The 18,307-nt window shown below is 48.6% G+C and overlaps 1 protein-coding gene across 1 annotated transcript in view; it reads left to right on the forward strand.

Moving 5' to 3' along the window:
• The first annotated feature begins 4,071 nt into the window (after positions 1-4,071).
• Positions 4,072-18,307, forward strand: part of LOC147084137 (uncharacterized) — a 79,085-nt gene continuing 64,849 nt past the window's right edge. Inside the window, exon 1 of the mRNA XM_085979830.1 lies at positions 4,072-4,085. Coding sequence (XP_085835956.1) covers positions 4,072-4,085 — 14 coding nt within the window. The remainder of the gene's footprint in view (positions 4,086-18,307) is intronic.

The following is an 18,307-nucleotide window of genomic DNA, read 5'->3' on the forward strand; positions in this document are numbered from 1 at the left end:
ACAGTCAGGACATTTAAATGGCCTCTCATCAGTGTGAACTCGCTGGTGTCTCAACAGGTGGGGTGATCGAGTGAATTCCTTCCCACACATGGAGCACGTGAATGGCCTCTCCCCAGTGTGAACTCGCTGGTGTCCGTTCAAAATCCCAGCGCTTTTAAAGCTCATCCCACAGACAGGACATGTAAACGGTGTCTGATCGGAGTGAAGTCGCTGGTGTTCCTTCAGATCCCCAGAGGTTTTAAAGCTCATCCCACAGTCAGAACATTTAAATGGTCTCTCATCAGTGTGAACTCGCTGGTGTCCCAACAGGTGGGATGACTGAGTGAATCCCTTCCCACACACGGAGCAGGTGAATGGCCTCTCCCCGGTGTGAACTCGCTGGTGTCCGTTCAGATTGCTGGAGCTTTTAAAGCTCATCCCACAGACAGAACATGTAAATGGTCTCTGATCAGAGTGAACTCGCTGGTGTTGCTTCAGATCCCAAGAGGTTTTAAAGCTCTTCCCACAGGAAGAACAGTTAAATGGGCTCTCATCAGTGTGAACTCGCTGGTGTGCCTGTAGGTGGGATGGCTGAATGAATCCCTTCCCACACACGGCGCAGGTGAATGGTCTCTTTCCTGCTCTCTCCAGCTGGTGTCCCTTCAGCTCCTGGGACATTTGAAAGCTTTTCCCACAGTCGGAATGTTTCACTGGCCTCTCCCCAGTGTGAACTCGCTGGTGTGCCAGCAGATTTGAGGACTGAGTGAATCTCTTCCCACACACTGAGCAGGCAAACAGAATCTCTCCTGCTCTCTCCAGCTGGCGTCTCTTCAGCTCCTAGGACCGTTTAAATCTCTTCCCACAGTCAGAACATTTAATCGGTCTCTCATCACTGTGAACAAGCTGGTGTCTTAGGAGGGTGGAAGAATGAGTGAATCGCATCAAAAACACGGAGCAGGTCAACGGTCTCTCATCGGTGTGGACAAGTTGGTGTCTCAGCAGCACGGATGGTGCAATTAATCCCTTCCACACACGGGGCCGGTGAACAGTTTCTCCCCAGTGTGTAGCCACTGTTGTCGCTTCAAGTACTTGTAGATTTTGAAGCTCTTCCCACACTCAGAACATTTAAAAGGTCTCTCATCAGTGTGAACTCACGGCTGTGCCAGCAGATTGGATGAGCGACTGAATCAGGTCCTGAGGAAACGTGTAACTCTGTCAGATCTTGAGGTGCTGTTTGGTTTGAGCTTCCTGTCTGTAAATGCTCCACTTCTAAAACCCTGTAAAAGGAGTGTAGAAAGGGTAAGGGGCGAAGCAGGAATTCTTTTTGGCTTATTTTGCCTCAAAGAACAAACAGGGCAGAGCCGGTCCCACTGGTGTCCAGCCGTGCCCACAATAACCAGCGGGCCAGAAACAGCCCAATCCACCTCACTGACTTGGCCCTAAAGTCAAATCAAGTCTCATCAAAGTCTCATCAAATGATATCCTTTGTGACTGTGACAAAGATAACCTATCCCTCCTCGTCCTTCCTGACTTGTCTGCAGCCTTTGACACGGTTGACCACTCCATCCTTCTCCAACGCCTCTCCACCGTTGTCCAGCTGGGTGGGACTGCACTCGCCTGGTTCCATTCTTATCTATCTAATCGTAGCCACAGAATCACCTGCAACGGCTTCTCTTCCCGCTCCCGAATCGTTACCTCTGGTGTCCCCCAAGGATCTATCCTTGGGCCCCTCCTATTTCTCATCTAAATGCTGCCCCTTGGTGACATCATCTGAAAACACAGCATCAGTTTCCACATGTACGCAGACGACACCCAGCTCTACCTCACCACCACTTCTCTCGACCCCTCCACGGTCTCTAATCCAGTTCTGGGTGAGCAGAAATTTTCTCCAATTAAATATTGGGAAGACTAAAGCAATTGTTTTCAGTCCCTGCCACAAACTCCGTTCCCTAGCCACTGACTCCATCCCTCTCCCTAACATCTCTCTGAGGCTGAACCACACTGTTCACAACCTCGGTGTCATATTTGACCCTGAAATGAGCTTCCGACCGCATGTCCGCAGCATAACAAAGACCGCCTATTTCCACCTCGGTAACATGGCCCGTCTCCGCCCCTGCCTCAGCTCATCCACTGCTGAAACCCTCACCCGGGCCTTTGTTACCTCTGGACTCAACTATTCCAACGCACTCCTGGCTGGCCTCCCACATTCTACCCTATGTAAACTTGAGGTGATCCAAAACTACCCGTGTCGTAACTCAACGCCAAGTCCCGTTCACCCATCACCCCTGTGCTCACTGACCTACATTGGCTCCCGGTTAAGCAGTGCTTCGATTTCAAAATTCTCATCCTTGTTTTCAAATCCCTCCATGGCCTCGCTCCTCCCTATCTTAGTTATTCCCTTCAGCCTCACAACCACCCACCCCCCGCGATAGAATCACAGAAAAATTACGGCACAGAAGGAGGCCATTCAGCCCACCTTGTCCGTGCCAGCCGATTAAGTGCTATCCACACTAATCCCACTTTCCAGCACTTGGTCCGTAGCCTTGTAGGTTACGGCACTTCAAGTGCACATCCAAGTACTTTTAAAATGTGATGAGAGTTTCTGCCTCTACCACCCTGTCAGGCAGTGAGTTCCAGACCCCCACCACCCTCTGGGTGAAAACATTTCTCCTCAACTCCCCTCTAAGACTCCGACCAATTTCTTTAAATCTATGCCCCCTGCTTGTGGACCCCTCTGCCAAGGGAAATAGGTGCTTCCTATCTCAGCCCCTCAGCATTTTATACACCTCAATCAGGTCTCCCCTCAGCCTCCTCGGTTCCAAAGAAAACAACCTCCTCCCCCCCGAGACACCTGCGTTCCTCCAATTCTGCCCTCTTGAGGATCCCTGATTATAATCGCTGCACCATCAGTGGCCGTGTCTTCTGTTGCCTCGGCCCTAAGCTCTGGAATTCCCTCCCTGAACCTCTCCGCCTCTCTTTCATAGAAAATAGGAGCAGGAGTCGGCCATTCGGCCCCTCGAGCCTGCTCCGCCATTCAATGAGATCATGGCTGATCAAAACCCACCTCTGTGACCAAGCTTTTGACCATCTGCCCTAATTTCTCCTTCTGTGGATCGGGGTCACATTTTTCAATGTCTTACAATACTCCTGTGCAGCGCCTTGGGACGTTTTCCTATGTTAAAGGTGCTATAGAAATACAGGTTGCTTTTGTTCCCATTGTTGGAGGTGAGCTCTGAACAGGCCCCGCCCCCTCCACCACACGCGCCGCTCCAAGGTGAGCGCGGGCTCTGAACAGGCCCCGCCCCCTCCACCACACGCGCCGCTCCAAGGTGAGCGCAGGCTCTGAACAGGCCCCGCCCCCTACTCCGCATGCGCCGCTCCAAGGGGAGCGCAGGCTCTGAACAGGCCCCACCCGCTACTCCGCAAGCGCCGCCCCAAGGTGAGCGCAGGCTCTGAACAGGCCCCGCCCCCACCCCTACTCCGCATCCACCGCTCCAAGGGGAGCGCGGGCTCTGAACAGGCCCCGCCTCCTCCCCCTACTCCGCATCCACCGCTCCAAGGGGAGCGCGGGCTCTGAACAGGCCCCGCCCCCTCCCCCTACTCCGCATGCGTCGCTCCAAGGTGAGCGCGAGCTCTGAACAGGCCCCGCCCCCTCCCCCTACTCCGCATGGGCCGCTCCAAGGTGAGCGTGGGCTCTGAACAAACCCCGCCCCCTCCCACTACTCCGCATGCACCGCTCCAAGATGAGCGCGGGCTGTGAACAGGCCCCGACCCCTCCCCCTACTCCGCATGCACCGCTCCAAGGTGAGCGAGTGCTCTGAACAGGCCCTGCCCCCTCCCCCTACTCCGCATGCGCCACTCCAAGGTGAGCGCGGGCTCTGAACAGGCCCCGCCCCCTCCCCTACTCCGCATGCACCGCTCCAAGGTGAGCGCGGGCTCTGAACAGGCCCTGCCCCCTCCCCCTACTCCGCATGCGCCGCTCCAAGGTGAGCGCGGGCTCTGAACAGGCCCCGCCCCCTCCCCTACTCCGCATGCGCCACTCCAAGGTGAGCGCGGGCTCTGAACAGGCCCCGCCCCCTCACCCTACTCCACATGGCCGCTCCAAGGTGAGCGCGGGCTCTGAACAGGCCCCGCCCCCTCCCCCTACTCCGCATGTGTTGCTGCAAGGTGAGCGCGGGCTCTGAACAGGCCCCGCCCCCTCCCCCTACTCCGCATGCTCCGCTCCAATGTGAGCGCGGGCTCTGAACAGGCCCCGCCCCCTCCCCCAACTCCGCATGCGCCGCTCCAAGGTGAGCGCGGGCTCTGAACAGGCCCCGCCCCCTCCCCCTACTCCGCATGCGCCGCTCCAAGGTGAGCGCGGGCTCTGAACAGGCCCCGCCCCTCCCCCTACTCCGCATGCACCGCTCCAAGGTGAGCGCGGGCTCTGAACAGGCCCCCGCCCCCTCCCCCTACTCCGCATGCACCGCTCCAAGGTGAGCGCGGGCTCTGAACAGGCCCCCGCCCCCTCCCCCTACTCCGCATGCGCCGCTCCAAGGTGAGCGCGGGCTCTGAACAGGCCCCCGCCCCCTCCCCCTACTCCGCATGCACCGCTCCAAGGTGAGCGCGGGCTCTGAACGGGCTCTGAACAGGCCCCGCCCCCTCCCCCTACTCCACATGCGTCGCTCCTGAGGATGAGCCGCTACCGCGCCTGCGCAGAGCCTCGCATTCTGGGTCGGCCCGGGCAACCGCGTGAGTCCCGATCACCGGTGGAAAGTGAGTTTTATCAGGGTTTTTTATATATAGCGGAGAGAAACGCGGGCGGGGAGATAAATAAAAAGAAAATACAAACCGCACCGTCCCAGCGCCCGCCCAGCACCCAGCAGAGGGTATTTAAAAATAAGAAGAAGAAATGTAATTAATTACATAGAATGGGAGCGCAGGTGATGTGTTGCTGCTGCAATATGTGGGAGCTGGTGGACACCATTGATGCTCACGGTGATCACATTTGCAGTAAGTGTTGGCTGCTCGAGGAATTCCGGCTCCATGTTGAGACACTGAGACACATCAGGGAGGGGGAGAGTTACCTGGACTCTGTGTTCCAGGAAGTATTCACACCAATTAGATTAATTAATTCAGATGTAGTCCGTGGTCAGGGACAGGACGGTGTGACTACAAGTGAGGCAGGTACGGGGATCCAGGAGGTAGTGTTGGAGGAGCCGCAGCCCTTGCTCTTGTACAACAAGGTTTGAGGCTCTTACTCCCTGTGAGGACGGGAACGGGGACTGCGGGGAGGATGAGCAACCTGGCCACAGCACCGTGGAGCGGGGGAGCATTCAAGTGAGGGGAGTTAAAAGAAATGTTGTAGTGGTAGGGGATAGTATCGTTAGGGGGATAGATAGGGTTCTTTGCAGCCGAGAGCGAGAGTCCCGAAGGCTGTGTTGCCTGCCCGGTGCCAGGGTTAAGGACATCTCCTCTGGGCTGGAGAGAAACTTGGAGTGGGAGGGGGAGGATCCAGTTGTCGTGGTCCATGTTGGTACCAACGACATAGATAGGACAAGGAAAGAGGTTCTGCTGAGGGAGCTTGAGCAGCTAGGGGCCAAATTAAAAAGCAGAACCACAAGGGTAATAATCTCTGGATTACTACCTGAGCCACGTGCAAATTTGGCTAGGGTAAATAAAATTAGAGAGTTAAATGCGTGGCTCAAAGACTGGTGTGGGAGAAATGGGTTTTGCTTCTTGGGACACTGGCACCAGTACTGGGACAGGAGAGAGCTGTTCCGTTGGGACGGACTTCACTTGGCCAGTGCTGGGACTAGAATCCTGGTGAATCAAATAACTAGGGCTGTAGAGAGGGCTTTAAACTAATTAATGGGGGGGAGGTTTTAAGAGAGCGAAAAATAAAAATGACAGCGGAGAAGGCAATAGAGCAAGGTAGCAGTGGGGGAATTAAAAACCAGAGCGTGTCAGGAAGGGACAGAATGTATATAATGATAAAGGTAAAGTAGTAAAAGGGGTAAAAGCAGGAATAAATTGTCAGAAAACATATCTGAAAGTTCTTTATCTGAATGCACGGAGCATTCGTAACAAAGTTGACGAGTTGACGGTACAAATAACTACACATGGGTATGATCTGGTGGCCATTACAGAAACATGGCTGCAAGATAATCATGACTGGGAACTAAACATACAAGGGTATTTGACAATTAGGAAGGACAGACAGGAAGGAAAGGGAGGTGGGGTTGCTATGTTATTCAAGGATGGAATCACTGCAATAGTCAGAAATGATATTGGGTCAAAGGATCAGGATAGTGAAACAGTTTGGGTGGAGATAAGGAATAATAAGGGGAATAAGTCACTAGTGGGCATAGTCTATAGGCCTCCTAACAGTTGCAAATCTGTTGGTCGGAGTATAAATCAGGAAATAGTTGGGGCTTGTAATAAGGGAACAGCTATAATCATGGGGGATTTTAACTTTCATATTGACTGGACTAATCAAATTGAGCATGGCAGCATTGAGGAAGAGTTCATAGAGTGTATTAGGGACGGGTTCCTTCAGCAGTATGTAACTGAACCAACCAGGCGGCAGGCAATCTTAGATCTGGTCCTGTGTAATGAGACAGGATTAATAAAAAATGTCCTAGTAAAGGATCCCCTTGGAATGAGTGACCATAATATGGTTGAATTCCAAATTCAGTTTGAGGGTGAGAGAGTTGGATCTCAAACCAGCGTACTAAGCTTAAATAAAGGCGACTATGAAGGTATGAGAGTAGAATTGACTAAAGTGGACTGGGAAAACAGATTAAAGTGTAAGACGGTACAAGAGCAGTGGTCTACATTCAAGGAGATATTTCACATCTTTCAAGATAAATATATTCCACTGAGGAAAAAGGGGAGTAAAAGAAAAGACAGCCATCTGTGGCTTAGTAAAGTAATAAAGGATAGTATTTGACTGAAAACAAGGGCATATAAAGTAGCCAAATCTAGTGGGAGGATAGAAGATTGGGAAGCATTTAAAAGCCAGCAAACAATAACTAAAAGATTAATGAAGAAAGGGAAGATAGATTATGAAAGTAAATTAGCAAAATATATAAAAACAGATAGCAAGAGTTTCTACAGCTATATAAAAAGAAAAAGGGTGGCTAAAGTGAACGTTGGTCCCTTAGAGGATGGGACCGGGAAACTAGTGGTGGGGAACATGGAGATGGCAAAGACGCTGAACGAATATTTTGTATCAGTCTTTACAGTAGAGGACACTAAAAATATCCCAACACTGGACAAACAGGGGGCAATGGGGGGGGGGAGGAGCTAAACACGATTAAAATCACTAAGGAGATGGTACTCAGTAAAATAATGGGACTTAAGATGGATAAATCCCCCGGACCTGATGGCCTACATCCTAAGGTCTTGAGAGAAGTGGCGGTAGGGATTGTGGATGCATTGGTGATCATTTTCCAGAACTCCCTGGACTCAGGAAAGGTCCCGACAGATTGGAAATCTGCTAATGTAACACCCTTATTTAAGAAGGGAAGTAGACAAAAAGCTGGAAACTATAGACCAGTTAGCCTAACATCTGTGGTTGGCAAAATGTTGGGGTCAATTATTAAGGAAACAGTAACAGAGCATTTGGATAAACATAATTTAATAGGACAGAGTCAGCATGGTTTTCTGAAGGGGAAGTCATGTTTGACAAATTTCCTCGAATTCTTTGAGCATGTAACATACAGGGTGGATAAAGTGGAACCAGTGGATGTCGTGTATTTGGACTTCCAAAAGGCATGTGACAAGGTTCCACACAAAAGATTACTGATCAAGATAAAAAATCACGGGATTGGGGGTAATATACTGGCATGGGTGGAAGATTGGCTATCTAACAGAAAACAAAGAGTTGGGATAAATGGTTCGTTCTCGGGCTGGCAATCAGTAACTAGTGGTGTTCCGCAGGGGTCAGTGCTGGGGCCCCAACTCTTTACAATCTATATTAACGATTTGGAGGAAGGATTTGCCGACGATACAAAGATGGGAGGGAAAGCAGTGAGTGAGGAGGACATAAAAAACCTGCAAAAGGACATAGACAGGCTAAGTGAGTGGGCAGAGATTTGGCAGATGCAATATAATGTTGGAAAGTGTGAGGTTATGCACTTTGGCAGAAAAAATCAAAGAGCAAGTTATTATCTAAATGGAGAGAAACTGCAAAGTGCTACAGTACAAAGGGATCTGGGGGTCCTGGTGCATGAAACACAAAAAGTTAGTATGCAGGTGCAGCAGGTGATCAGGAAGGCCAATGGAATCTTGGCTTTTATTGCAAGGGGGATGGAGTATAAAAACAGGGAGGTCTTGCTGCAGTTATACAGGGTATTGGTGAGGCCACACTTGGAATACTGCGTACAGTTTTGGTTTCCATATTTAAGAAAAGATATACTTGCTCTCGAGGCGGTTCAGAAAAGGTTCACTCGGTTGATTCCAGAGATGAGGGGGTTGACATATGAGGAAAGGTTGAGTAGGTTGGGACTCTACTCATTGCAGTTCAGAAGAATGAGAGGCGATCTTATCGAAACATATAAGATGGTGAGGGGGCTTGATCGGGTGGATGCGGTGAGGATGTTTCCACTGATGGGTGAGACTAGAACTAGGGGGCATAATAAGAACATAAGAACAGAAGAAATAGGAGCAGGGTAGGCCAATCGGCCCCTCGAGCCTGCTCCGCCATTCAATAAGATCATGGCTGATCTGATCCTAACCGCCAATCTACTATCACAGAACCATCTCCTGAATCTAACAGAATTAGACACATGAAATAGGAGCAGGATCAGGCTACACGGCCCCTGGGCCCGCTCCGCTACCCACAGGGCCATGTCCGATCCGAACCTAGATTCATGTCCAAATTCCTGCCCGCTCCCCGTAACCCTTAATTCCCTTTACTTCTAGGAAACTGTCTATTTCTGTTTTAAATTTATGTAATGATGTAGCTTCTACAGCTTTTTGGGGCAGCATATTCCATGGACCTACCACCCTCTGAGTGAAGTAGTTCCTCCTCATCTCAGTTTTGAAAGAGCAGCCCCTTATTCTAAGACTATGCCCCCTAGTTCTAGTTTCACCCATCGTCGGGAACATCCTCCCCGCATCCACGCGATCCAACCCCTTCACTATCTTATATGTTTCAATAAGATCGCCTCTGATTCTTCTGAACTCCAATGAGTAGAGTCCCAATCTACTCAACCTCTCCTCATATGTCTATCCCCTCATCCCCGGGATTAACCAAGTGAACCTTCTTTGTACTGACTCGAGAGCAAGTATGTCTTTTCTTACGTATGGACACCAAAACTGTATGCAGTATTCCAGGTGCAGTCTCACCAATACCTTGTACAACTGAAGTAATACCTCCCTATTTTTATATTCTATCCCCCTAGCAATGAAAGCCAACATTCCATTGGCCTTCTTAATCACTTGCTGCACCTGCATACTAACCTTTTGAGTTTCGTGCACCAGGACCCCCAGATCCCTTTGTACTTCAGTACTTTCCAGTTTCTTGCCATTAAGATAATAACTTGCTCTACGATTTTTCCTGCCAAAGTGCATAACCTCACACTTTCCAGTATTGTATTCCATCTGCCAAATCTCTACCCACTTACTTAGCCTGTCTATGTCCCCTTGCAGGTTTTTTATGTCCTCCTCACTCACTACTTTCCCTCCCATCTTTGTATCATCTGCAAACTTTGATATGTTACACTCGGTCCCCTCCTCCAAATCGTTAATATAGATTGTAAAGAGTTGGGGACCCAGCACTGACCCCTGCGGAACACCACTAGTTACTGATTGCCAGTCTGAGAATGAACCATTAATCCCAACTCTCTGCCTTCTGTTAGATAGCCAATCCTCTATCCATGCCAGAATATTACCCCCAATCCCATGATTTTTTATCTTAAGCAATAATCTTTTGTGTGGCACCTTGTCAAATGCCTTTTGGAAGTCTAAATACACTACGTCCACTGGTTCCCCTTTATCCACCCTATATGTTACTTCCTCAAAGAACTCCAGCAAATTTGTCAAACATGACTTCCCCTTCATAAAACCATGCTGACTTTGTCCTATTAAATTATGATTATCCAAATGTCCTGTTACTGTCTCCTTAATAATAGACTCCAAAATTTTACCTACCACAGATGTTAGGCTAACCGGTCTATAGTTTCCAGCCTTCTGTCTACTGCCCTTTTTAAATAAGGGTGTTACATTAGCAGTTTTCCAGTCTGCCGGGACCTTTGCTGAGTCCAGGAAGTTTTGGAAAATTATTACCAATGCATCCACAATCCCTACCGCCACTTCCCTCAAGACCCTAGGATGTAAGCCATCAGGTCCAGGTGATTTATCTGCCTTGAGTCCCATTATTTTACCGAGTACCACTTCCTTAGTGATTTTGATCGTGTTTAGCTCCTCCCCCCCATAGCCCCCTGTTTGTCCAGTGTTGGGATATTCTTAGTGTCCTCTACTGTAAAGACTGATACAAAATATTCATTCAGTGTTTTTGCCATCTCCATATTTCCCACCATTAATTTCCTGGTCTCATCCTCTAAGGGACCAACATTTACTTTAGCCACCCTTTTTCTTTTTATATATCTATAAAAACTCTTACTGTCTGTTTTTATATTTTTTGCTAATTTACTTTCATAATCTATCTTCCCTTTCTTAATCAATCTTCTTGTTATTTTTTGCTGTCTTTTAAAGTTTTCCCAATCCTCTATCCTCCCACTAGATTTGGCTACCTTATATGCCCTTGTTTTTAGTCGAATACTATCCTTAATTTCTTTACTTAGCCATGGATGGCTGTCTTTTCTTTTACACCCTTTTCTTCTCAGTGGAATATATTTTTTTTGGAAGTTGTAAAATAACTCCTTAAATGTACACCACTGATCATGTATCGTCTTACCCTTTAATCTATTTTCCCAATCCACTCTACTCAATTCCGCTCTCATACCTTCATAGTCTCCTTTATTCAAGCTTAGCACGCTTGTTTGAGATCCAACCTTCTCACCCTCTAATTGAATATGGAATTCAACCATGTTATGGTCACTTGTTCCAAGGGGATCCTTTACTGGGACATTTTTAATTAATCCTGTCTCGTTACACAGGACCAGATCTAAGGTTGCTTGCCCCCTGGTCGGTTCAGTTACATACTGCTCAAGAAACCCATCCCTAATACACTCAATGAACTCATCCTCAAGGCAGCCCTGCCCAATTTGATTTGTCCAATTAATATGATAGTTAAAATCCCCCATAATTATAGATGTTCCCTTATTACAAGCCTCAACTATTTCCTGATTGATACTCCGTCCAACAGAGTTGCAACTGTTCGGAGACCTATAGTCTACGCCCACTAGTGTTTTTTTCCCCTTATTATTCCTTACCTCCACCCGAACTGTTTCATTATCCTGATCTTTTGACCCAATATCATTTCTCTGTATTACAGTGATTCATTCCTTTATTAACATAGCCACCCCACCTCCCCTTCCTTCCTGCCTGTCCTTCCTGATTGTGCTGTCTCTCCCTCTAACTTAACCTTACTGTATGTACATAACCTACTTATATATGTATAACTTACCTGTTAGGGCCGTTGCCCCTTTAACTTACCTTTTAGGGCCATTGCCCCTTTAAGACGCGCCTTAGCGTGCTGACGTCACGTCACGTACGACGTAGCGTGCTGACGTCACGGCACGTATGACGTGACGTGCGTGAGGCGGCTGCCGGCCCGACTCGGCCTTCCAGAAAGGCCGCCGGCACAGCCCGGCCTAGCGTCTTCGGCCGCATCTACCAGCCGCCGGGAGCGACGCGATCTTCCGCTCCCGCGGCAAGCACCGGCTCAGCCTGGCCTCCAGCTCCCGCTCCCGACTTCGGACTCAACGGCCAGAAACGCGACCACGCGCATCACGTGACGCCCCAAGCGCGGACAACGCGACCGAGCGTGATGAGGTCATCATGCTCCCCACAGGACTGCTACGTAGTCCTCGTGGAGTCCTCGCTGGGACACAGAACTACACCACGGTGCTCCTACAGCAGCACAGGCTCCGGGCAGTTGTATTGTCCCCATGCTTGAGTCTTGGAAATTGTTTGTCTGTAAGTATTTTAGAATGCTATAGATGATTAGTGTACACTGTATGTTGTAGAAAATGTTTAGTTGTAACTTTTCTCTGTCTAGCTGATTAACTAGTAGCTGTATTTTGATACACTATGTACAGGGCTAATTTAAAGAGAATGCCTCCCAGTTTACTAAATGTACTGTGTCGCTCAGGCGTACCCAAATTTGTGCATACATATCAGTTATGCGCTTGTATACTAATGTGTGCTTCCATTTCTGTGTTGTATTTCAGTTTTACAACAATAAGAATCTTTCAGTAAAGCGTTACAAGAAAAGTCAAGCCTTGTGATTTTATTGGAAGATATCAAGTTGTTCGCTATCTGTCTAGCTCTGCATAGGATCGCGTTGCGAGGGCAGAATACTGATCGTTAAATAACCTGGTATGTTTAATTCCCAGGCATTGTCACCCTGCAGCCATGTTTCTGTAATGGCCACAAGATCATACCCATATGTAGTAGTTATTTGTGCCATTAACTCGTCTATTTTGCTACGAATGCTACGTGCATTCAGATAGAGAACTTTCAAATATGTTTTGTGACACTTAGTTCCTGCTTTTGCCCTTTTTATTACTTTACCTTTTTCTCCATACCTTCTGCCCCTTCCTGACACGCTCTGGTTTTTAATTTCCCCACTGCTACCTAAGTCTATGACCTTCTCTGTTGTCATTTTTATTATTTGCTCTCTAGGAACCTCCCCACCACTAGTTAGTTTAAAGCCCTCTCTACAGCCCTAGTTATATGATCCGCCAGGACTCTAGTCCCAGCACTGGCCAAGTGAAGCCCGTCCCAACGGAACAGCTCCCTCCTGCCCCAGTACTGGTGCCAGTGTCCCAGGAAGCAAAACCCATTTCTCCCACACCAGTCTTTGAGCCACGCATTTAACTCTCTAATTTTATTTGTCCTAGCCAAATTCACTCGTGGCTCAGGTAATAATCCATTATTACCCTTGAGGTTCTGTTTTTTAATTTGACCCCTAGCTGCTCATACTCCTTTAACAGAACCGGCTTCCTAGTCCTATCTACGTCGTTTGTACCAACATGGACCACGACAACTGGATCCACCCCCTCCCACTGCAAGTTTCTTTCCAGCCCAGAGGAGATGTCCTTAACCCTGGCACCGGGTAGGCAACACAGCCTTCGGGACTCTCGCTCTCGGCTGCAGAGAACTCTATCTATCCCCCTAATAATACTATCCCCTACCACTACAACATTTCTATTTACTCCCCCCTCTTGAATGACCCCCCGTTCCACGGTGCTGTGGCCAGGTTGCTCATCCTCCCTGCAGTCCCTGCTCCTGTCCCCACAGGGAGTAAGAACCTCGAACCTGTTGGACAAGAGCAAGGGCTGCGGCTCCTCCAGCTCTACCTCCTAGATCCCCGTACCTGCCTCACTCGTAGTCACACCGTCCTGTCCCTGACCATGGGCTACATCTGAATTAATTAACTTCATAGGTGTGACCACCTCCTGATACACAGAGTCCAGGTACTTCTCCCCCTCCCTGATGTGTCACAGTGTCTGAAGCTCAGACGGCAGCTCATCAACATGGAGCTGGAGTTCCTGTAGCAGCAGACACTTGTCACAGATGTAATCACCGTGAGCCTCAATGGGGTCCACCGGCTCCCACATCTCGCAACAGTAACACATCACCTGCCCCATTCTCTGTAATTAATTAAATTTTTTATTATTAGTTATGGACACCCTCTGCCCGATTTTAGATGCTAGTATCCCCTTTAATGAATTGGATTTAAATTAAATCAATCCCTCTAATTACACCAGTTAAATGGTTTACCAACAGTCACTCTGCACCAGAAAGGCCTTATTAACTACAACCCAGAGTTAAAGTTTGAAAAGAGCACCAAACACCACACTTACCCAAACTCACACTTACCCAAACTCACAGCACTCTCTGATGACTCGCACTCAGTGCTTGCTCGCACTAGGACTGGTCTTTTTATACTGTTTGTTTGTTTACAGCCAAATGAGTCACCCCTGCTGATTGGTTAGAAAACTGGTTTCCACTGCCTGCTGTTCCAATTTACTCCTACTGCAGTGTAACCTTGTTTTACTCTTCTTAAACCAACAGAATCCCAAATATTTAACTTTTCCCCTTTACTTAAACTGCTTAAGTAATCTTATCAAGAATGATTTAAAGAGAAATAACAATTAAAGAACTCTCACACTTACCCAAACTCACAGCACTCTCTGATGACTCACATCTTAGAATAAGGGGCTGCCCTTTCAAAACTGAGATGAGGGGAAACTTCTTCACTCAGAGGGTAGTAAATCTATGGAATTTGCTACCTCAGAGAGCTGTGGAAGCTGCAACATTAAATACATTTAAAATGGAGATAGACAGTTTCCTAGCAGATAAGGGAATTAGGGGTTACGGGGAGAGGGCAGGGAAGTGGACGTGAGTCTAGATTCGGATCAGCCATGATCCTATTGAATGGCGGAGCAGGCCCGAGGGGCCGTATGGCCTACTCCTGCTCCTACTTCTTATGTTCTTATTATGTTCTTATGATGGGTCAGTGTAGAGGGAGCTTTACTCTATATCTAACCCGTGCTGTACCTGCCCTTTGAGTGTTTGATGGGACAGTGTAGAGGGAGCTTTACTCTGTATCTAACCCGTGCTGTACCTGCCCTTTGAGTGTTTGATGGGACAGTGTAGAGGGAGCTTTACTCTATATATAACCTGTGCTGTACCTGCCCTGGGAGTGTTTGATGGGACAGTGTAGAGGGAGCTTTACTCTGTATCTAACCCGTGCTGTACCTGCCCTGGGAGTGTTTGATGGGACAGTGTAGAGGGAGCTTTACTCTGTATATAACCTGTGCTGTACCTGCCCTGGGAGTGTTTGATGGGACAGTGCAGAGGGAGCTTTACTCTGTATCTAACCCGTGCTGTACCTGCCCTTTGAGTGTTTGATGGGACAGTGTAGAGGGAGCTTTACTCTGTATCTAACCCGTGCTGTACCTGCCCTGGGAGTGTTTGATGGGACAGTGTAGAGGGAGCTTTACTCTGTATATAACCTGTGCTGTACCTGCCCTGGGAGTGTTTGATGGGACAGTGTAGAGGGAGCTTTACTCTGTATCTAACCCGTGCTGTACCTGCCCTGGGAGTGTTTGACGGGACAGTGTAGAGGGAGCTTTACTCTGTATCTAACCCGTGCTGTACCTGCCCTGGGAGTGTTTGATGGGACAGTGTAGAGGGAGCTTTACTCCGTATCTAACCCGTGCTGTACCTGCCCTGGGAGTGTTTGATGGGACAGTGTAGAGGGAGCTTTAGTCCGTATCTAACCCGTGCTGTACCTGCCCTGGGAGTGTTTGATGGGACAGTGTAGAGGGAGCTTTACTCTGTATCTAACCCGTGCTGTACCTGCCCTGGGAGTGTTTGATGGGACAGTGTAGAGGGAGCTTTACTCTGTATCTAACCCGTGCTGTACCTGCCCTGGGAGTGTTTGATAGGACAGTGTAGAGGGTGCTTTACTCTGTATCTAACCTGTGCTGTACCTGCCCTGGGAGTGTTTGATGGGACAGTGTAGAGGGAGCTTTACTCTGTATCTAACCCGTGCTGTACCTGCCCTGGGAGTGTTTGATGGGACAGTGTAGAGGGAGCTTTACTCTGTATCTAACCCTGTGCAGTACCTGCCCTGGGAGTGTTTGATGGGACAGTGTAGAGGGAGCTTTACTCTGTATCTAACCCATGCTGTACCTGCCCTGGGAGTGTTTGATGGGGCAGTGTAGAGGGAGCTTTACTCTGTATCTAACCCGTGCTGTACCTGCCCTGGGAGTGTTTGATGGGGCAGTGTAGAGGGAGCTTTACTCTGTATCTAACTTGTGCTGTACCTGCCCTGGGAGTGTTTGATGGGACAGTGTAGAGGGAGCTTTACTCTGTATCTAACCCGTGCTGTACCTGCCCTGGGAGTGTTTGATGGGATAGTGTAGAGGGAGCTTTACTCTGTATCTAACCCGTGCTGTAGCTGCCCCGGGAGTGCTTGATGAGACAGTGTAGAGGGAGCTTCACTCTGTATCTAACCCGTGCTGTACCTGCCCTGGGAGTGTTTGATGGAACAGTGTAGAGAAACATAGAAACATAAAAGATAGGAGCAGGAGTAGGCCATTCGGCACTTCGAGCCTGCTCCGCCATTCAATGAGATCATGGCTGATCATCCAAATTCAGTACCCTGTCCCTGCCTTCTCCCCATATCCCTTGATCCCTTTAGCCTCAAGAAATATATCCAACTCTTTCTTGAATATATTTAATGAACTGGCCTCCACCGCCCTCTGTGGCAGAGAATTCCACAGGTTCACCACTCTCTGGGTGAAGAAATTCCTCCTCATTTCAGTCCTAAATGGCTTACCCCTTATCCTTAGACTATGACCCCTGGTTCTGGACTCCCCGGCCATCAGAAACATCCTTCCTGCATCTAGTCTGTCCAGACCTGACAGAATTTTATAGGTTTCGATGAGATCCCCTCTCAATCTTCTAAACTCCAGTGAGTTAAACTCCAATCGACACAATCTCTCCTCATATGTCATTCCTGCCATCCCAGGTATCAGCCTGGTAAATTTTCGCTGCTCTCCCTCCACGGCAAGCACGTCCTTCCTCAGGTAAGGTGACCAAAACTGTACACAATACTCAAGGTGTGGTCTCACCAAGGCCCTGTACAACTGTAGACATCCTTGTTCCTGTATTCGAACCCTCTTGCTATGAAGGCCAACATACCATTTGCCTTCTTAACCGCCTGCTGCACCTGCATGCTTACCTTCAGCGACTGGTGCACAATAACACCCAGGTCTCTTTGCACTTCCCCTTCTCCCAATCTATTGCCATTCAAATAATAATCTTTGCTTTACTCTGTGTCTAACCCGTGCTGTTCCTGCCCTGGGAGTGTTTGATGGGACAGTGTAGAGGGAGCTTTACTCCGTGTCTAACGTGTGCTGTACCTGCCCTGCGAGTGTTTGATGGGACAGTGTAGAGGGAGCTTTACTCTGTGTCTAACATGTGCTGTACCTGCCCTGGGAGTGATTGATGGGACAGTGTAGAGGTAGCTTTACTCTGTATCTAACCCGTGCTGTACCTGCCCTGGGAGTGTTTGATGGGACAGTGTAGTGGGAGCTTTACTCTGTATCTAACCCGTGCTGTACCTGCCCTGGGAGTGTTTGATGGGACAGTGCAGAGGGAGAATTACTCTGTATCTAACCCGTGCTCTACCTGCCCTGGGAGTGTTTGATGGGACAGTGTACAGGAAGCTTAACTCTGTATCTAACCCGTGCTGTACCTGCCCTGGGAGTGTTTGATGGGACAGTGTAGAGGGAGCTTTACTCTGTATCTAACCCGTGCTGTACCTGCCGTGGGGGTGTTTGATGGGACAGTGTAGAGGGAGCTTTGCTCTGTATCTAACCCGTGCTGTACCTGCCCTCACGAGCAAATAAGGCTAGGGTAAATAAAATCAGATCGTAAAATGCGTGGCTCAAAGACTGGTGTGGGAGAAATGGGTTTTGCTTCTTGGGACACTGGCACCAGTACTGGGACAGGAGAGAGCTGTTCCGTTGGGACGGACTTCACTTGGCCAGTGCTGGGACTAGAATCCTGGTGAATCGAATAACTAGGGCTGTAGAGAGGGCTTTAAACTAATTAGTGGGGGGGAGGTTTCAAGAGAGCGAAAAATTAAAATGTCAGCGGCGAAGGCAATAGAGCAAGGTAGCAGTGGGGGAATTAAAAACCGCAGCATGTCAGGAAGGGACAGAATATATAAAGATAAAGGTAAAGTAGTAAAGGGGGTAAAAGCAGCAATAAATTGTCACAAAACATATTTAAAAGTTCTTTATCTGAATGCACGTAGCATTCGTAAGAAAATAGACGAGTTGACGGTACAAATAACTACACATGGGTATGATCTGGTGGCCATTACGGAGACATGGCTGCAGGGTGACCATGACTGGGAACTAAACATCCAGGGGTATTTGACTATTAGGAAGGACAGCCAGGAAGGAAAAGGAGGTGGGGTGGCTGTGTTAATAAAGGATGGAATCACTGCAATAGTGAGAAATGATATTGGGTCAAAGGATCAGGATAGTGAAACGGTTTGGGTGGAAATAAGGAATAATAAGGGGAAAAAGTCACTAGTGGGCGTAGTCTATAGGCCTCCTAACAGTTGCAACTCTATTGGTCGGAGTATAAATCAGGAAATAGTTGGGGCTTGTAATAAGGGAACAGCTATAAT

Source organism: Somniosus microcephalus, unplaced genomic scaffold, assembly GCF_052327205.1.
Source record: "Somniosus microcephalus isolate GS21.2 unplaced genomic scaffold, FLI_Smic_1.0 scaffold1, whole genome shotgun sequence".
NCBI lineage: Eukaryota > Metazoa > Chordata > Chondrichthyes > Squaliformes > Somniosidae > Somniosus > Somniosus microcephalus.